Below are 21,480 nucleotides of genomic sequence, written 5' to 3'. Positions count from 1 at the left end.
TTTTTTGAGATGGAGTCTCACTCTGTTACCCAGGCTGGAGTGCAGTAGCGTGATCTTGGCTCACTGCAAGCTCCTCCTCCTGGGTTCACGCCATTCTCCTGCCTCAGCCTCCGAGTAGCTGGGACTATAGGCGCCCGCCACCACGCCCAGCTAATTTTTTTTTTGTATTTTTAGTAGAGACGGGGTTTCACCGTGTTAGCCAGGATAGTCTCGATCTCCTGACCTCGTGATCCGCCCGCCTCGGCCTCCCAAAGTGCTGGGTTTACAGGCTTGAGCCACCGCCCCCAGCCTACAAATTTCAGCTGACAATGAAGGTAATGACATACTATTTAAGGAAATTAAGATATACAAGTGGATGCTATATATACTTTGTATGGATGTTATCACAGGAGTACAAGGTTCCTTTTAAGAAGTCAGATAAAGAGGTAAATGAACCCAGATGGTTCCTTTATTCATCCCTTTTTACACCAGACATTAACTGAGTACTTGCAATATGCCAAGTACTATTCTAGGGGCTAAGAATAGAGTAGTAGCCATTCAGACATGGGTCCTTCCCTCATAGAGCTTGCTTTTCAAGATAAGCAAAGGCTGAAGTAACTGGAAATATTCAGCCTGAAAAAAATTACTCAAAGGAAGCAAGAAAATAATTTTCACACATTTGTACATCCTCTCCTCGGAATAATATTTATTCTGAGTTGTTGTACAGGGCAGGATTAGGACATATGTGTGGAATCACAAAGAAGTCAATCACAAGTCAATATATGAGATACTGTTAATCAAATGACATATCTGGAAATAGTACTGGCATCCTAGGGAGGTTACTGTGGTCTCAAACTCCTGGGCTCAAGTGATTCTCCCAAGGCGCAAGAACTACAGGTATGAGCCACTGCACCTGGCTAATTTTTTTTTTTTAGACAGGGTCTCAACATTTCTGGTCACTAATAAATTTTCAATAGGCTCTCATTTAAAAAAAAACAAAACTACAGTAAGGTTGCTGGTTTAGACAGGCATATAAGGTCCACTCTGATAACTACCATAATTATGAATAACTTAGGTTAGGTCTCACTCAATTCTAATTTCCCTTAGCAACTACTTCTAGATAACTCACTCAAACCTTTATCTAACCCAGTGGTTTTAAACTTTGGTTGCACACTGGAATTGTTAAGTATGTTTGGCATTTATTGATACCTGAGTCCCACACCAAGAGATTCTGATTTAATTATCTGAGAAGGGGTTAAGGATTTTTTTTTTTAAGAGCTCCACCTGGTATAAATGAATGTCTAGCCAAGGTTGAGAAACACAGGTGTAAACCATTATTTATTTAATTCTAGGTTTCTACCATTCTCGAAGTAATCAGATCCATCACAAAGGATCCTTTTATGTGACTGGCCAAAACTGACTTCTCTAAAGTATCACAGTCATTCTCAGAGCAGGGATACTGGCAGAAGTTTTGTTTATTTTTGAGGAAACACTTGGTAAGTTAATAACTATCTTAGTGGTATAGATCTGGAACTTCTGCCATTTTAATAAATCATTACCGAACACTTATGTTTCTAGCTCTGTATCAGGCCCTGAGGATAGAAATGTGAACAAGGCATTTATCCCTTACCTCAAGCAGCTCAGGCTAGTTGAAGAAACTGAAAACACACTTTACAGCAGAGTTTGATTACTGCTATAATAATGGCAATGGACAAGGGTTCATGGGAGCATAGGTGGTTTCTAACACAGCCTAATGGTTTCAGGGAGGAATGGGCTGAGTGTCAGAGCTGGTTTGGTAGGTAAGGGAGGATGGGGAACATCGTGAGCAAAGGCAGTGCCTGAGAAGATTATGTGTATGGGGAAGAAGTTCAATACTTCTAGTGCATATAGTTTAGGCCAGGGAACAAAAAGAAAAGGGCCAGAGGTGTGCAAGGCCAGATCTAGGTCACAGCCAGCCAAGAATGCCATTCGCAAAAATGTGAACTCTTTCCTAAATGTTGTAAGCCAGGAAACAATATTAGTGTCTTCCAAGTGCTATTCTAGGGGTACCTGCGTAATGGACTAGAGGAAGATATAATAGTAGCAAAAAAATCAGGTAGGAGGCCAATACTTTAATCTAGAAGATTTGGGAACACAAATTAAGGCTATGATGGTAGAAATGGAGAGCGGGTAGATTTGGGTATGGAATTTGACTGAATGTGGGTGTGAGAAAGGGCTAGTGGCTTCACACGACTCTCAGGTTTCCGTGTGACTAAATGGAGAACAGTATCAGAAGGGTTAGGTATCAGAGAAATGATGTGATTGGTTTTGAACATAGTGAGTAGGCCACATGAACACAGTGAGTAAGCCACAGAGAAGTGGCATCTACGAGGCTGTATTTACATGTGAGGGTTATCCAGATGTACATCATCTGCCTTCCACATCGGCATTCTATCTGAATCCTTTCAGGCTGCCTGGCTATATATTCAAACAGGACAAGCTTTTCGGGAGGAGGATGGTCTTTTGTCACATATTTAAGAGTAACTATATTCTCCTGCTATAAGATATAGGTTAAGTAAACACATGAATAAAGGAGTCTAAGGGGGACCATATGTTACTATCAACAACCCTGTGACATATTTCATACAAAGCTTACTAAGAAACAGTAATATTCAATAGTCCCACATAATGGTGTTACCAGATGAAACCATGGCATAAAACCAACCAAAGAGAACTTGAAGAGTAAAATAAATGGTAGGACCAGGATTATAGAGAAAAATCAACATTTAGGAAGCAAATGAAAGAGAAGCCCAAAAAGGAGGCAGAGAACCACCAAATAGACAGATCTAAGATATGTAAAATTTCAAGGACGGGTAGATCAAAATAGCGTTAGACAAATTAAGGATTGAAAGGTATTGGATTGGTTAGATAAGCCTTCACTAATAATTTAAGGAGATCAGTTTCAATACACTGGTGGAAACAGCAGACAAATTCCACAATAGGAATGAAAAGTCTGGAAGTGGAGAAGGAAGAGAAAGGGCAGGTGGAAGAGGTGGTGGGGTCAGAGTGGAGACTAAAAACAGAGGAAGCAATTAAGACAAGGGAGTTGGAACTAGAGGAGCGAGAAGGGGGAAAGGATGGGGTCAAATCTCTGATGAAGGCATCAGGTTTGTAAAGGAAGAAGGATGCTTCATTCTTTCCTACGTCCTGGAAGTCAGGATAGGTGAGATGCTGACAATTAGCAGGCAGTTCAATAAAAATGTGAGTCAAAAAAGAAAGCAAGGCTATATGCTAACAATGAGAGGAACAACAGGAGGCCATGATCATTGAGGACAGTGATAAAGGTTTGGGCCATGCAGTGACAAACTAGCAAAAGCTGCTGACAAAAGATAAGCTGAGGTTATGGAGAGTATGTCTGTCACACTTGTCTGCCTAGCTGTGATTTCCTCAAGCAGCACTCGCTGCCTGGACAGAAGAAAAGGCACACTGTGCAGTGGTTCTGGGCTGGGATTTCTATGTGTGCAGGTAACGCAGAGCAAGGGAAGGAAGAATGCCTAATGTGAGAAATGTGTGCAATCAACAACAGGATCTAGTTTTGGTATAGACGTGAGTCAAGGAAAGAGCAGACAAATTTGAGGAGAACCTCCAAGAACAGCAGTGAGAATAAGGACATAAAAGAGCCAGGAGAACAAGGGGTAAAAGTCACAAAGAGGGATACTGAAGTTTGCAGAGGCTGTGCTGTTTGGGTCATGAGCGGAAGTCTGAGACACACAGGAGTGATGACATGAGCAGTGAAGTGAAGAGCCTCCAGAGATGAGAAGGCAAAGTAGGCTCAGTTCATATAATGAAATCCTGGAACACTGCAACGCCACAGAGGAAAGCTGTTTCAAATCCTCTGCTTGATGATGTCCAGCATTATTTATTTCCTGTTTTGGCTGCAGCAGCATAATGGATCTTGGTATTCAGGGAGCAGTGAGTGCCCTTTCCCAGCTCACAGTGCAGAGTTTGGAGCCCAACTTACTACTCAGTCATTGCTGTGTAAGAACAAAAGATGAGAGGTAGTCTGGAGGCTCTGAGATCCAATAACCTTCCCAGTAAGACAAGGCAGACCCATGAAAGGCAAAAGACAACTCAATATGCACACACTAAGATCAAAAAGCATTCAGGTAGCTATCAAGAGTGACTGACTGTCCTCTACCTGAGAAGCTCTTTTTAAGATGTTATGAACGCCAACTATGAGAATAATTTCCCTCCCTCAAGCAGACCATAACCATGGAAAGATGTGAAAAGTCTAGTGCCACGGACATGAAGAGAATGGATAAAAGAACGTGGTTGCAGAAATCTGCAAAACTTCCTGGGGAAGGAGAAGCTGGAACAACGATGAGAAAAGGTCCAATGTTAAGAGTTAGAAAGTACAACAGCAGCCATTCCACAATGTGAGCTTTATATTTGCAAAGAGGAGACTTTTCTTCTCACCTCCAAATGGTAAAATCTCCTAGGAGACAAAGACTATAATTCACTTTGTGAACATGAATGTTACAATGAAGTCTGTATTTTCTACCAGATGTGGTCACAAAAAATATTTATAATCACACCATTTTTCTTCTAAGGCAAAGTCAAAATATAGTGCCAAAGAAGAGTAAGGGAGACCATTTTTGCTTTGGTAAACTCTTAAGGACAGAGGGCTGTATTAGTTTTCCACCACTGCCAATTATCAAAACTTGGTGGTTTTCAACAACACACATTTATTATATAACAGTTCTGAAGGTCAGAAGTCTGATACAGGTCTCGGAGGGCTAAAATTAAGGTGCTGGCAGAGCTGTGTTCCTTCTGGAAGCTCTAGAGAAGAATCTATTTCCTTGCCCCATCCAGTGTCTGGGCCATCTACACTCCTTGGCTCCTGACCCTTCCTCCACCTGCAAAGCCAGCAATGATACATTTCTCTGTGCCTTTCTTTCACGGTTATATTTCCCTGAATGCTCACCTTCCTCTCCCCCTCTTTTACTTTTTTTTTTTTTGAGATGGAGTATTGCTCTGTTGCCCAGGCTGGAGTGCAATGGCACGATCTCCGCTCATTGCAACCTCTGCCTCCCAGGTTCAAGTGATTCTCCTGCCTCAGCCTCCCATGTAGCTGGGATTACAGGCACCCACCACCACACCTGGCTAATTTTTTTTTTTTTTTTTTTTTGTATTTTTAGTAGTGACGAGGTTTCACCATGTAGGCCAGGCTGGTCTCAAACTCCTGACCTCAGGTGATCTCCCCGCCTTGGCCTCCCAAAGTGCTGGGATTACAGGCGTGAGCCACCATGCCCAGCCACCCACCTCTTTTACTTTTAAGGACCCCTGTTATTACACTAAGCCCATCGAAATAATCCAGGGTAATCTCTCCCCATCTTGAAGTCCTTCATTGAATCACATCTGCAAATTCTATTTTGCAATATAAGGTAAAATATTCCCAGGTGCCGGTGATATCTCTGGGGAGCCATTATTTTGCCTGCCACAAGGGCAGAGATGGGCTGAAAAGAAGCTTCAAGTATCAGCAAGAAGGCTATGAAAGTTACTATTTGAGGCACAAGCAGTTCCAAAGCACAGCTCCAATCAAACACTTAGCGTACAAGTTTCACAACTATTGACCCTTTTCAACTTAACTCCCACTACATTTACCCCATATTCTCTAAGGATCACTTTAATGCCATCTTTGCTGTGAGGCCTTCCCACTGTCTCAGAGAGAATCAGTGGTTCTATCGTCAGTAAACACGAAGGACTCTGCCCATGCCCTGTTCTAGCACTTCAACACTGCCTTACAGTACCAAAATTTGTCTGTCTCCCTTATGAGATAGTGAACCACTTGAGAATTAAGACAATCTCATTCAAAATCCTGGGAAGAGGCTAGTAAAGTGCTTAGCACTTCACATTCATTCACTCTGACATCTGTCTATACTTAACCAGCACTTACAATGACAGGCACAACCTCGTCAGGCACAGCATTTCACTTGGGGACATAGAGTTCATTAATAAAGACAACAGAGTCTCTTCAAGTTCTGAAAAGGTTTACCAGTATTTGCTTCAGCAAAGGGCAAGGTATGATCAGCAAAAAGGACCCAGCAGCCACAAAGTTAAAACTCAGTAGCCAATAGACATGCCAAAGATATATTTAAAGATACAAAAGGCAAAGACACTGCATCTGTCAAAACTCAGCAAATGTACACTTAAGATTTGCACTTTTCAGCCGGGCGCGGTGGCTCAAGCCTGTAATCCCAGCACTTTGGGAGGCCGAGGCGGGTGGATCACGAGGTCAGGAGATCGAGACTATCCTGGCTAACATAGTGAAACCCCGTCTCTACTAAAAATACAAAAAACTAGCCGGGCGTGGTGGCGGGCGCCTGTAGTCTCAGCTACTTGGGAGGCTGAGGCAGGAGAATGGCGTGAACCCGGGAGGCGGAGCTTGCAGTGAGCCGAGATCACGCCACTGCACTCCAGCCTGGGAGCACAGCGAGACTCCGTCTCAAAAGAAAAAAAAAAAAGATTTGCACTTTTCATGTCTTGTACATTTCACATCTAAAGAAAAACCTAAACAAATATAGAATTCTAGTTAATACACAGGCATTCTGAAATTTTTAGGGAATATGTACCCATGTCAATTTACTTTGAAAAAAATAAAAAAATACAATGAACTGATGGATAAAAATAGGGACAGACAGGTATTTGTTAAAATTAGGTATACTGAAATATTAATGGTAGAGTCTAGATGGGAAGGTTTATAAGTATTCACTGTAAACTTCTTATAATTTAGCCGTATGTTCAAAATTTTTCACAATAAAATATTTAACAGGAAATGTTAGGATCAGGCAGCAAGGAGACATTGTGTGGAAAGAGAAAAAAGTAATGTTCTTGGATGTTCGTTATGAGACAAAGAGGCACATATACAGACAAAGGTGGCCTATATCATAGTCCCAACCTTGCTTCATAGCCAGAAGAACTGAAAGTCCTGGCTGACATGAGACATGCCAGAAAGAGTACTGCTGATGAAAGTAAGAGTCTCTTGTAGGCACAACAGAGATATTAACAATAAGAAATTTCTGTTTCCTTAAAATAATGGTTTTTTTTTTTTGAGACGGAGTTTCGCTCTTGTTGCTCGTTAACTTATGCGTATCTCAAATCTCTGCCCTTGTGACTGGCATATGCTAAGAGCTAAAATTAGCTGGGCGTTGTGGCAGGAGCCTGTAATCCCAGCGACCAGGGGAGGCTGAGGCAGGAGAATTGCTTGAACCCTGGAGGCGGAGGTTGTAGTGAGCCAAGATCGCGCCATTGCACTCCAGCCTGGGCAACAAGAGCAAAACTCCATCTCAAAAAAAAAAAAAAAAAAAACCCAAAATTCTCCGATTTTCTTGACAACTGAATATAATCTATAAACAAATCTGTTTTTATTCTTACTCATCCTTTATTCTTCTACATTGCCTAGTAAGGTTTTGAAGTTTTTCTCATATAGCTCACATATATTTCTAGCTAAAATTAATTATTTTATTCCTATTGTGTAGACTTTTTAAAAATAAAAGTATGTGCTAACTTGTTGAGGACGGCAAGTCAATCTATTAGCTTATTATTTCCTTTTCAGTCACTTTACTACAAATTATTGATAGTAATTGAATCTCTTCTCATTTTGGGGACTTAGTTAATTAATAAGGATAATTTTGTAATCTCTTTTCCAGAAGGTAAGCCTCATATCTACTTAAATATTGTCCTAAGTAGAATGTCCAGACGGTGCTTACATAAAATACTGATAAGCACATATTCTCATTTAATTTACGATGTGTATCTCAAATCTCTGCCCTTGTGACTGGCATATGCTAAGAACTAAAGAAATGCATGGTGAGAGAACTAATGAAAAAACAAATGTAATTTTCAGAAAGAGGCAGGAGCGTGTGCAACTTACCATCCAGGAGGCTTTGGAAGATGGGGAACAATTATAATAAAACAGAAGAGATTAGTTGTGTCACAAGAGAAAAGTTAATGTGGAGGTGATTTTCAAAGCGGTAGGGAGGAGGTGAGCTATCCAGTTCTCGGAGCGCTAACTGCAGTCATCTCTAACCTAGTAATATTTGTTGGCTGGCATTCTGGGTGACATCCTGCCTTCCCTTTTACTTTTCTTTTTTTTTTAATTAAGTCTCTTTCTGCAATTAATGTATAGCTAGAATTGAAATTGTTCAACTTCTGCATACACTTTGGGTGGGATCTACGTACCAAATCTTGATGTTAACCTTATCTTTGACACTCATATTATGTGTTAGATGACCTATATACAATTTTAATTAACAAATCTAGTGTCAAGGGAAAATAAAAATATAATAAACTTATCTGTTTCTGAAAACAAAGTAGATTAAACAAACACACCTCTAGTTAATCTATTTGATTAAAAAACAAAACAAAATTGAAGATGAGGAAGCTAGGAGCTAGAGACGCAGGATTTGTTTTTAAAAGACCACACACAGGCCGGGCGCGGTGGCTCAAGCCTGTAATCCCAGCACTTTGGGAGGCCGAGACGGGCGGATCACGAGGTCAGGAGATCGAGACCATCCTGGCTAACACGGTGAAACCCCGTCTCTACTAAAAAATACAAAAAAAAACTAGCCGGGCGAAGTGGCGGTTGCCTGTAGTCCCAGCTACTCGGGAGGCTGAGGCAGGAGAATGGCGTGAACCCGAGAGGAGGAGCTTGCAGTGAGCTGAGATCCGGCCACTGCACTCCAGCCTGGGTGACAGAGCGAGACTCCGTCTCAAAAAAAAAAAAAAAAAAAAAAAAAAGACCACACACAAATTGGCGTCACTATTTCAAGAGACGCTAGAAAGGCCACTGGTAAAATTTTAAACATCTATCCCAGCTGGGGGAAAAATGGAAGTTAGACTAGAAGAAACCTTATTTTGTATTACTCAAAATACCTGGCTCAAACTTACTACCACCGCCGCCCACTCTGCGTCAATCTCCAGGCGCGGCCGTTATTCTCCACAGAACAAGAACGTCCGCCGTGAACGCCTGGGCCGCGCGAGGGAGAGTGACTCAGGCAAGGGGTGACTATCACCGTTAAAATTTTTCATTGACAAAATTACCGTCTACCTAGAAATACGAAGCTAACACACTGCTACGTTACTAAAGGGTTCAACACGCGTCTCATTACGATGCACACACAGAATTCAGCACTTTCGTGTATACCTGCAATAAGCAACTAGAAGGTTCGATGGGAGAAAGCGACCTCGTCACAAAGGCAGCAGCAACGGCAAAACAGAGAACGCGACTCCATTCCCAGCGCAGCGCGAGCAGCGGCGTCAGAGCGGTGTGTGCGGCCGGCCGGGCACTACGGCGCCACCTCCCCGTGGCCTGACGTCACGCACGCGCACGCGCCCCGCCCCGCCCCGCCCCATGAGTCCTGCGCCCGCCCCTGCCGCGCACGCACGCACACGCACCCCTCACACACACCGTGACGCACGCGCCCCAGCCTGGCGTTCAGGCCGCACCCCGCCCCCAGCCCGTCAGCCGCGCGCCCCGGGATCCTAGAATCGGCGTTTCCCCGCCGGCGCCCCAGCCACCACTCCGTGACGGACACTTCCGTGACGGGCCTTCCGCCGAGAGCGCGCTCGTGACGCACGGACCACACTCCTTCCGCGGGGCGGCGCACAAGCTCCTGGGAAACGTAGTTCGGCCTTCCGTCCCCCTTAGGCTGGACCGCGGGCGCCTGGAGGCGGGCGCCGAGGATGGGTGAGCGTGCAGGGCGGTGGCTTGTTCAACCGGGACGCGTCCCTCGTGGGCTCAGGCTCGCCCGCTGAGTTCTCCTGCGTGCAGGCGTCGCCTCACGGAAGTTTGGGCCTCGGGGAGCCTGCCTGGGAGGCGGCGGTGGGAGAGGCCCTTGAGGGAGGAGGGGCCCCTTACCGGGTGCGAGTGGCGCGCGGGGACCAGGGGCGCGAGGGGCGGAGGGGTCCCGGGCTGGCTGTGTGTGCCACGCAGGGAGCGCCGGGGGACCGGGGGCGCGCGTTTGCCTCCTTTTCTAAGCAACACGGGAGGGCTGAGGGTGCACGCCTCCCTGTCCAGCAGCCTCTGGAATCTCCAAATCTAATAATGGGTTGAATCACAGCCATAGTTTTTTTCACCTATTGCATTATACTGTGGTTGAATGCGATATGGTTTTATTTCCTTAATACTCTGGTGTATTCAATTGGCTGTCTCCCTTTGACTTCACTTATGCTCACAAGATTGCATTTTAATCTTTTTATGTACCCTCCTTGCCCGTTATACTAACAAGATTTTATAAACTTCATAATAATTTGGACAGCACAGTCTCTTCTATTCTGTAAAACAGGTCACCACCCCCCACCGCCCCCCGCCCCGCCTCCAAAAGTTTGGTACAATTTGCATGCAGAACCTTTGGTCTTATTTAGTACGTGTTTAACTTCTGACTCAATTTTTGTTTGTTTTGAGACGGAGTTTCGCTCTTTGTTGCCCAGGCTGAAGTGCAATGGCGCAATCTCGGCTCACGCAAGCTCCGCCTCCCGGGTTCAAGTGAATCTCCTGCCTCAGCCTCCGGAGTCGCTGCGATTACAGGCATGAGCCACCACGCCGTGGCTAATTCTGTGTTTTTAGTGGAGACGGGGGTTTCTCCGTGTTGGTCAGGCTGGTCTTGAACTCCCGATCTCAGGTGATCTGCCAGCCTCCCAAAGCGCTGGGATTACAAGAGTGAGCCACCGCGCCCGGTCCTGACTCAGTTTTTTAAAAGTCTCATTGATTAGGTATTTTAGTTTGTATTCTGTTTTAGATACCTTTTCCTAGATAATTGTTTTTAATGTAATTTTTCAAATTTATTGGCATAAAATTGCCCATGCTATTTTATCACTGTAAGTAATTTCTGTGGTGATTTTTAAAATCACTACTTTTTAATATTTTAAAATAACTGCTGTAATTGTTATTTTTTTCTTTTTTGAACCTAATTATCTAGGTGTTCTTTTTTTCTTGATTACTGCTATAAGGTATCAGTGTACATTAGTCTTTTCAAAAATGTAGATTTGGTTTTTTTTTTTGGTTGTTTTGGTCTTTTTGGGGGGGGGGTCCTGTTACAGTAAGTTTTGCTCTTAATTTTAAAATTTTCTTTTACTTTGTTGCTGTTTTCCTACTTTTTTTTTTTTTTTTTTCCGAGACAGAGTTTCACTCTGTCTCCAGGCTGGAGGGCAGTGGCATGATCTCGGCTCACTGTAGCCTCTGCCACCTGGATTCAAGCAATTCTCCTGCCTCACGCCCCATCAAGCCCGGCTGATCCGGCCAATTTTTGTTTTTGTTTTTGAGACAGAGTCTCTCTCTGTCGCCCAGGCTGGAATGCAATGGCAGGATCTCGGCTCACTGCAACTTCCGCATCCCAGGTTCAAGCCATTCTCCTGCTTCAGCCTCCACAATAGCTGGGATCACAGGCGCACGCTGCCATGCCCGGTTAATTTTTTGTATTTTTCAGTAGAGACGGGGTTTCACCGTGTTGCCCAGGCTGGTCTCGAACTCTTGAGCTCAGGCAGTCCGCCCGCTTTGGCCTCCCGAAGTGCTAGGATTACAGGCATGAGCCACCACACCTGGCCATCTGCTTCTTGATTTGACGGGGTAATTAATTTATTTCTATTTGTGCTCCAAGAAATGTGTGTGTACATTTTTAAGAGCTGAATATGTTGAAAGACTCATAATAAAAAAAAAGAAACACCTTAACCCCATCTCTTCCCAGTGGCAACCACTTGAAAATATTTAAGCAATTCTGGCTTCGAACTCCTCTCAGTATTTTTTTATTCACTGATTTCAGACATTATTTTTAAATAAGAACTTTGGCTGCCTTCTTTCCACATCCTTAAATCACAATGTAATTATTTTACAAATATTTCTCCCACAAATTTTGGATAAATATGTTCAGTGTTTTCATTTGATGACTAGTCTGTAGTGCTGAACCATAATATGTTTCTTTCTTGTACAAGGTTTACCTTTCTTGTTTATAATGACTGCCTTTTTTATTCATTTACTTAGGTTTTCTTAAATCTATGTAAAATGTCTTTTGGTTCCATTTTCCTCAAGGGCTAATCTGTCATACAGTCTTACCACTTTTCTCCTTTTCTGGACATCCCCCTACAACGTAGATTGATCAGTTACTCTGTAGGCATGCAGCACACTGGCATACCACTGGGCTTCCCTTTTACCCTCATCAGTTTCCTCATCTCACCTCTGTGTTAGATCTCCTGTTTCCTATAAAGCACTTCTATTCCTGTTTGGTGGATTGTAATCTTACTGCCTTGAAAAAGGGTCCATATGATCTACATATATTAAAGTTGTAGAAATGAATAGAAATTACTTTGTCCTCACATTTGTGTGGTGTTTTCACCTAGTATACAAATCTCAGTGGGAAGTTACTTTCCATTAGAATTTTGAAAGCCAGTGAAGCTGGATAGGAAATGGGGCAGTGTTACCGTTACTGTTGAGAAGTCCTATTTCATACCTGCTAATGTTGCTTTATGTGTAATCTGTTTATCATCTCTTGGAGCTCTTTGGTATTCAAAGATTTCATGATGATGTGTGTTCTAATATTTAAAGAAATTACTTGCTTTGATGGATACATTCTTAGATAGATACTGTGTTTTTTAAAGGAATAAGAAGTTTCTGGCTGGGCACTGTGGCTCACGCCTGTAATCCCAGCACTTTGGGAGGCCGAAGTGGGTGGATCATGAAGTCAGGAGTTCAAGACTAGGCTGGCCGAGATGGTGAAACCTCGTCTCTACTACTAAAAATACAAAAATTAGCCGGGCGTGGTGGCCGGCACCTGTAATCCCAGCTACTTGGGAGGTTGAGGCAGAGAATTGCTTAAACCTGGGAGGCGGAGGTTTCAGTGAGCTGAGATTGCGCCTCTGCACTCCAGCTTGAGTGACTCTGTCTCAAAAAAAAAAAAAAAAAAGTTTTCCCATATTTGTTTCTTCCTCCCTTTTTTTCTTTCTGGAACTCTGAGTAATCTGGGGTTGGACCTTAAAATTGCTCATATAGTTGTCTCTTTTTCACTTACTCTTGTTCTTTTAGATCAGCTTTATTCATTTATTTATTGAGACAGTCTCACTGTGTTGTGCAGGCTGGAGTGCAGTGGCACATCTTGGCTCACTGCAGCCTCTACCTCTTGGGTTCAAGCAATTCTCCTGCTTCAGCCTCCCGAGTAGCTGGGATTACAGGTGTGCATCAACACATCCAGCTTTTTTTGTTGCTGTATTTTTAGCTGGGACAGAGTTTCACTATGTTGGCCAGGCTGGTCTTAGACTTCTGACCTCAAGTGATTCGCCCACCTCGGCTCCCAAAGTGCTGGGATTACAGGAGTGAGCCACTGTGTTCAGCCAAGATCAGCTTTCTAGAAAAGTTCCTTAAGTTTATTTTTTTTCTTTTTTTTTTGTTTGAGACGGAGTCTCGCTTTGTTGCCCAGGCTGGAGTGCAGTGGCGCAATCTTGGCTCACTGCAAGCTCCACCTCCTGGGTTCATGCCATTCTGCCTCACACTCCCGCTTAGCTGGGACTACAGGCGCCCGCCAGCACGCCTGGCTAATTTTTTATATTTTTAGTAGAGATGGGCTTTCACAGTAGCCAGTATGGTCTCGATCTCCTGACCTCGTGATCCGCCTGCCTCGGCCTCCCAAAGTACTGTGATTACAGGCATGAGCCACTACGCCCAGCCCTAAGTTTATCTTTTAACCCTTGTACCTTTTGGGGGAGTTTTTACATTATAATTTTTAATTTCCTGGGAAATTACAAAAAAATCCATAGAGTTCTATTCTTATTTCATAGAGGAAATATCTCTGATTATTTTTCAGATTACGAAATTTTCAAACACATATACAAGTATAATAGTATAGTGTACCAATCATCCTATTTTGTTGTTTCCTGATGAGAAGACATACATATTTAGCATTAGCCAGCTGGACTCAGTTTAGATTATTCAATTTTGTTGGCAACATCCAGAGCATGGTAACCAGGAGGCAGTCAAACATATGCCTTCTTCTTTCCATCAGGCTTGATCAAGGTGTTGGCCTTGGCCACATCAGTGTCATAGAGCTTCTTCACAAGCCTGTGAGGAAGGCTTGTTGTTGGCTTTAAGATCCACAATGAGCACAAGTGTGTTACCTTCTATCTTCTTCATGGCAGACTCAGTAGGAATTTGATGATAGCACAGTGGTCAATGTTGTTTCTCCTGAGGGTGCTCTTCTGAAGATGCGTGGGCTGCCTCCAGAGTCTCAGTTCTTGGGCTGCTAGAAGGTGAGTGACATGTGGATCTTCATTTTTTGTTGTTGCTGTGGATGCCTTTCACCACTGCCTTTTTGGCCTTCAAAGCCTTTGCTTTGGCCGGGCGCGGTGGCTCAAGCCTGTAATCCCAGCACTTTGGGAGGCCGAGACGGGCGGATCACGAGGTCGGGAGATCGAGACCATCCTGGCGAACACGGTGAAACCCCGTCTCTACTAAAAAAATACAAAAAACTAGCCGGGCGAGGCGGCGGGCGCCTGTAGTCCCAGCTACTCGGGAGGCTGAGGCGGGAGAATGGCGTAAACCCGGGAGGCGGAGCTTGCAGTGAGCTGAGATCTGGCCACTGCACTCCAGCCCGGGCGACAGAGCCAGACTCCGTCTCAAAAAAAAAAAAAAAAAAAAAAAGCCTTTGCTTTGGTTTTAGCCTTAGGAGAGGCAGGAGTTTCCTTCTTCGCCATCAGCACCATCTTATGAAGAAGGCCCCCTTGTTCTATTTTGAAGCAAATCTTGGACATTGTATATTATTTGTAAATAGCTCAAAATGTATCTCTGAATGTAAGTACTCCTTCTTAAGTAGGATATTCTCACACCTGCAAAATTTGTAATTCCTTTATATCAAATTTATAGGCAAAAGCCAGGGGGTGGGGTGGGGAGGGTATGCCTGTAGTCCCAGCCATTCAGGAGGCTAAGAGGCCAAGGTGGAGGATCACTTAAGCCAGGATTTCAAGGTTAGCCTGGCCAATATAGTGAGACTCTGTCTCTAAAAAATAAGTAAATGATAAATATATAGGCAGTGTTCAGATTTTTCTGTTTTCTCATAAATTTTTAAAATTTGTTTCTCTGACTCATGGTCCAGATAACGTTTATACAATTTGAAGTCTCTGTGGTTTTTCCATAGAAAAATTATGTCTCCATGTTGTTTTAATTCCAGTTTCTCTTGCTGTCTGCTCTTTTGAATATGCTGTTGTTGCTTTGAAGTTTGTTGTTTTCTGTTTCTTACATTGTTTCCTCTAATTCCTCCTTTGCTTTTGTTTTATTCCTCCACCCCACTGCTTTCTTCTGAGTTCAGCTTACATCCTTTTAGTAGTTTTCTTCAGGAACTATCTTGAGTGGTAAACACACACACACACATAGATGCCTTTTATATTGCTCTCAGTCTTTAGCATACAATTGAATTCTAGGTGGTTGTTTTCCTTTAGTACTTTGAAGATACTATTGTATTGCCTTCTTGGCCTCTATCTTTGCAACTGAGAATTCTGTAGTCAGTATAATGGATATTCCCTTGTATATAATTAGCCTTTTTTCTTCAGTAACTTTAAAGTTTTACACATTATTCTTGATATTGTAGTTTACCTTCAGTGTAGCTGGTAGCTGGTATATTTTTAAAGTGTATTCTACATGGCACATGGTATACAGGCTTTCAGATCAAGGACTTATGTATCCTTCTTTCAGCTTGGAGTAAAAACAATCATTATATCTCACATTGCTTCTTTTCTATTTCCTTTTTTTTCCCTCTTCTGGAATTCCTGTTCAACACATATGCACATCTTTAATCCATCTGGAATTTGTGAATGTGAGGGGTGTGTTTTTTTCCAAACAGAAAGCCATTTGTCTTGATATCATTTATTAAATAGTTCATCCTTCCCCCCACCGATTTAAAGTGACATCTTTGTTATGTACTAAATGTCTAGCTACACATGAATCTGTTTCTGAAGATACTGTTTTGTTTTCTATTATTGCCCTAATATCATTGTTTTACTTACTAGAGATTTATTATGTATTTTGAAATGTAATAGGGTAAGGCATTTTAAAGTATTTGCCTTTTTTATATATCTTTAATTTTCTATAGAACTTTAAAAACTACATTTCAGGAAATCCCTGTTAAATACATACATTAATCAAAATCCTACAGTGATTCACCTAGTGAATCTCAACATTTATTCAAATATTTTTTCCTGTTGTTTAGTAAAGTTGTTTAGTGTTTGTAATTAGTCCTATAACTAGAAAAGAAATAAAACTATGAGGAATGAAGGGTTAAACCTGCAATACAATTCTTAACATCTTTTACTACAGGGCAAACATATTTTCTTTCTTGAAGAGGAAGCCTAACTTTCTTTGTTGTTGTTGTTGTTGTTTGTGTGTGTTTTTGTTTTTGTTTTCGTTTTCAAGCAGAGGATTTCACCCTGTTGCCCAGGCTGGAGTGTGGTAGCATGAACATGGTTTACTACAGTCTCGACCTTCTGGACTCAAGTGATCCTCCCACCTCAGCCTCCTGAGTAGCTGCGGCTTCAGGCATATGCCACCATGATTGACTAATATTTAAATTTTTTGTAGAGACCTAGAGTCCCACCATGTTACCCAGTCTGGTCTCAAATCCCAGGACTCAAGCAATCATCTGTGGTGGCCTCCCAAAGTGCTGGGATTATAGGCATTAGCCCCTGTACCCAACCCAGAAGCCTGACGATTTCCTTTTCCTTCTTGAAAGAAAGGTGTGGGTATGGAAAAAATACCCCCATGCACAAAACCTTAGTTATCATAGGTTCATTTGGTTTACTCAGATTGTTGAGTTCTGCCATGGACTGAGGACTCTTCTAGGTACTAGGAATACAGTAAACAAATCAGATAAAATCTATTTCTAAATGAGTTTCCCTAAAGTGACAGACCTATATACACTTCTGGTTTAGGGACAAAGAATCTACCTGTCAAAGATCTTTGTCTAAATAAAAATGTCAATTCTATAATTTTGTCCATTAAAACTGAGTTCTGTTGATGTACAGTATTGACAGAGAAGACTTGCATTTGATGGTTAACTACCTAGTCTTCAAAAAGTGAGAACTTTAAAAATATTAGTGTAATAAATTGTTTCGTGATTTGTCGTGATTCTTGAAGTCCCCAAGCATGTATCTTTTGTATTTACACTCTATGTTATTTTGTTATTTATATTAAATTCATTATAAAAATTATCCAGGAGAGTACAGTATCTAATATTAATAGTTAGTGCCTCACTCCAAACTTGGGAATGCAGTTCATGGTTCTTCCTTTGTCACTTGACCCCCTTCAAGTGTTAGATAGAATAAACTATCATAGATGACAATATGGGCTTAAGGGAGGGAGGTTAAACTGGAAGTAATCAAATGAACATCTGTTTCTTTTAAGTTCCAGGGTACATGCACAGGATGTGCAGGTTTGTTACATAGGTAACATATGCTGTACCTATCAACCCATCACCTAAGTATTAAGCCTGGCATGCATTAGCTCTTTTTCCTAATGCTCTCCTTGCTGCCCGCCCCCGACAGGTCCCAATGTGTGTTCCCCACTCTGTGTCCATATGTTCTCATTGAAATGAACATGTGTTTCAAAGTCACATATACACCTTTAACTTCAATAAAATTCCTTGGTAGGGTAGCAGCCAAATTGTCAGTCCTGTAAGGTTATTCTTGTAAACAAGTTACAGAAGAAATTTATATATAACAGGTGTGTTTCACAGCGAAATGATTTTTCTGTCCCAAAAAGTTAACTTAAAAAAGTAGCAAGTAGTACATTAAATTTAATTTGACAGCCATGTGTTTTTACTGGTTGGTTCTCTTCAGTTTTAATTTTTTAAAATAACTCATGCCCCATCCACCCAGAGCTCAAAGTGGTCCGAAGGAGAAGCCAGTACAAAGAATCAGGATGGTATTTCTTGAAGTGGGTAAGGATCATTATATTGCATGTCAGTACAAATCCCAGTAAAGATTTTAAGCTCATTAGACCTTGCTGGGATGTAACGGGGAGGGTCTACAATTTTGTATTCACCTTTCCCCAAATGGGTCCCTGTTTCCAGCTCTCTTACCTGAACCTGCTTCTTTGGCTACAGGGAGGACTTTGGGTGAAATGCATCCCTCCTGTGACTGGACTGGAGAAACAAGAACAGAAGCATCCTGATCTCTCCACTCTACTATGCAGGCTTATGTAGTCATAAAAGTGGCAGTTATGGACCTATCTTCCACATGGGCTTTCACTAAACAGGACTCTGCCCATTTCCGTCTGAGAAATGCTGAAGAGGAAAGGATGATTGCTATATTTCTGACAACCTGGTTACAGGAACCAATGACTTTCAAAGATGTAGCTGTGGAGTTCACTCAGGACGAGTGGATGATGCTGGATTCTGCTCAAAGAAGTCTGTACAGAGATGTGATGTTGGAAAACTATAGAAATCTCACCTCCGTGGAATACCAATTGTGCAAGCTTACTGTGATCTCCCCATTGGATCAAGAAGAGATAAGGAATATGGAAAAGAGAATTCCCCGAGGCATCTGTCCAGACCAGAAGATTCTACCTAAAACCAAAGAATCAACTGTGCAGAAAATTTTATGGGAGGAGCCATCCAGTGCAGTGAAAATGATAAAATTCACAATGCATAATTGGTCCTCCACATTAAAAGAAGACTGGGAATTCCATAAGATCAGAAAACAGTGTAAGATTCCAGGGGAACATTGGAGGCAAGTGACATATGCCCCAAAGAAAACAGTATCTCAGGAGCTATTCCGTGATGATCATGAATTAGAGGAAACCTCTAAACTTAGATCAAAACTTATTTTTTCACAGAGCATTTTCGCCAGTAAACATTGCCAAAAATGTTACTCAGAGATTGGACGTTTGAAACACAATTCAATCATAAACAATTATGTGAAAAACTCTGTAAGTGATAAGCTCTATGAAAGTCATGAATGTGATACAACTCTATGGCATCTTCAGAGAAATCAAACAGTACAGAAAGAGTACACATATTCTAAACATGGAATGCACTTCACACATAATATGTTTCACATACCTAACAATTTGCATATGGCACAGAATTCCTGTGAATGTAATAAAAATGAAACCCTGTGTCATCAGTCATCCCTTAAGAAACAAGGACAAACTCATACTGAAAAGAAACATGAATGTAATCAATGTGGAAAAGCCTTCAAAAGGATTTCTGATCTTACTTTACACAAGAAAAGTCACATGGGTGAGAAACAATATGAATGTAAAGAATGTGGTAAAGTATTCAATGATTCCTCAACCTTAAGGAGACATATAAGAACTCACACTGGAGAGAAACCCTATGAATGTAATCAGTGTGGAAAAGCTTTCAGTCAAAAAACATCCCTTAAGGCTCACATGAGAACTCACACTGGAGAGAAACCTTATGAATGTAATCAGTGTGGAAAATCCTTTGGCACAAGCTCTTACCTTATAGTGCACAAGAGAATACACACTGGAGAAAAACTCTATGAATGCAGTGAGTGTGGAAAAGCCTTCAACACGAGCTCTCACCTTAAAGTTCACAAGAAAATTCACACCGGAGAGAATCTTTATGAATGCAGTGACTGTGGGAAAGTTTTCAGTGGGCTCTCATCCCTTAGAATGCATGTAAGAACTCACACTGGAGAGAAACCCTATGAATGTAAGGAATGTAGGAAAGCCTTCAGTGTTTCCTCTTCCCTTAGGAGGCATGTGAGAATTCACACTGGAGAGAAACCCTATGAATGCATTCAATGTGGAAAAGCCTTCAGTCAGAGCTCTTCACTTATTATACACAAGAGAATTCATACTGAGAGAGAAACTATGTAAGTGTTAACGAATGTAGAATTGCTGTTTTCATTGGCTTAAGGTGGATTGCAAGCTCCTTGTCTCAGTCTTTGTTCTCTAAAATAACCATTTAAGGTTATAAAGGGCTCTTTTGTAATATAACATTTTGTTCTATAAATACTAATTACAACTTTTTGATCCATGGCTGTTTGGAATTAGGTATTTTTAATATGTGAGGTATGTATATTTTCAGTTATCTTTTTATTGTTGGTTTCTGGGTTAATTCCATTGTGTTCAAAGAATCCGGACTATATTTTACTGCTTTGTTGGTGTTTTTATGAAAGTTGTTTTCTGGCCCAGTGAGGCTGCTATTGCTAGCAGCCAACCAAACATTGAGCTCATCTTTCCTTACTAATGAATTCCATCTTGGCCAAGAACAATAAGGTATGTGGTTATAGAACTCTTTGACTTCTTGTAGCTAAGGGTAGCCATATCATTCATTCCTGCTGATTCAAAAATAGACATATCACTGAGAACAAAACTGTCTATCTTGATCTCTACTTTTTGCACTTCATCTTTGTCCCTATGACTTGGCTGTTCCTGAAGCTGCTGAAAGAGCTATCTTGTGACCATGAAAATGACAACTGTGGCCAAGGGATGAAGTAGAAGAAAGAGATCCCTGTTCCTCAAAGAAATCTTTAAATAGTTGTACCAGCCCTGCACTGCTTGTATTCGGACATGTTTCTCTGTGAGAAAAAGTTTTTTGTTTGTTCGTTTGTTTGTTTGAGATGGAGTCTCACTCTGTTGCCCAGGCTGGAGTGCAGTGGCACAATCTCAGCTCACTGCAGCCCCCACCTCCCAGATTCAAGTGATTCTCCTGCCTCAGCCTCTTGAGTAGCTGGGATTACAGGTGCCCACCACCACGCCTGGCTAATTTTAGCATTTTTAATAGAGACGGGGTTTAACCATGTTGGCCAGGATGGTCTCAAACTGCTGACCTCAGGTGTTCCACCCACCTCAGCCTCCCAAAGTGTTAGCATTACAGGCATGAGCCACCTTGCCAGGCTGAGAAAAATATGTTTATTGAATTTTTTTTTTTTTTCCAGTTTTTCAGACAGAGTCTCTGTCTCTCAGGCTGGAGTGCAGTGGTGTGGTCATGGCTCATTGCAGCCTTGACCTCCTGGGCTCAGGTGATCCACCACAGTCTCCTCAGTAGTTGGGATCACAAATGCATGCCACCATGCCTGGCTAATTTTAAATATATATATTTTGTAGAGACAGGCTCTTCCTACATTGCTCAGGCTGTTCTCAAACTCCTGGGCTAAGCAGTCCTCCTGCCTTTGCCTCCCAAAGTGCTAGGATTACAGGCATGAGTCACCATGCCTGGCTTTTACTGATTTTTTTAAAAGCACTACATAAATACAGTCAACACAGTCACGATATTGTAGAAAAACAGAGGTATATAGAGTTAAATGTTTTATGTTGGATGTACACATTTGAAGAGGAACATAGAAAAAAAATATGGAAAAGGAATGTTGACAGAACTTTTATGCTTAAGCAGCAGATGAAGATAGAGCCAAGATCACTGAAAGCAAGTGTTTAGAGCAGCAAAAAGAGTATCCCAACATTTCAGCGTTGGAACTACAGAAAGTTTTCAGATCAAGGGGAAGTTACAAATTTTAAATGCT

The 21,480-nt window shown here is 41.9% G+C and overlaps 2 protein-coding genes across 4 annotated transcripts in view; one reads left to right on the top strand and one right to left on the bottom strand.

The window, feature by feature from the left end:
• LOC112634329 (zinc finger protein 10) overlaps positions 1–9,888 on the bottom strand; it is an 81,837-nt gene extending 71,949 nt beyond the window's left edge. The window contains exons 1-2 of one of the 3 annotated variants that reach the window (XM_025401600.1): positions 9,164–9,342; positions 8,908–9,081 (exon numbers count right to left, since the gene is read on the bottom strand). The gene's annotated coding sequence lies outside the window, so the exon portion shown is untranslated. Of the gene's footprint in view, positions 1–8,907; positions 9,082–9,163; positions 9,343–9,877 lie in introns of those variants that run through there. The other 2 variants (XM_025401606.1, XM_025401604.1) reach the window with 2 other exon arrangements.
• Positions 9,453–20,150, top strand: ZNF891 (zinc finger protein 891). The gene is made up of 2 exons (XM_025401613.1): positions 9,453–9,706; positions 18,093–20,150. The coding sequence occupies exon 2, from the start codon at positions 18,176–18,178 to the stop codon at positions 19,832–19,834; it is 1,659 nt and encodes a 552-aa protein (XP_025257398.1). The 5' UTR covers positions 9,453–9,706; positions 18,093–18,175; the 3' UTR covers positions 19,835–20,150.
• The last annotated feature ends 1,330 nt before the right edge of the window (positions 20,151–21,480 follow it).

The sequence above is a fragment of the Theropithecus gelada genome, chromosome 11, assembly GCF_003255815.1.
Source record: "Theropithecus gelada isolate Dixy chromosome 11, Tgel_1.0, whole genome shotgun sequence".
NCBI classification, from domain to species: Eukaryota; Metazoa; Chordata; class Mammalia; order Primates; family Cercopithecidae; genus Theropithecus; species Theropithecus gelada.
Note: the sequence above shows the minus strand (reverse complement) of the source record. Positions and strands in the feature narration are given on the sequence as shown.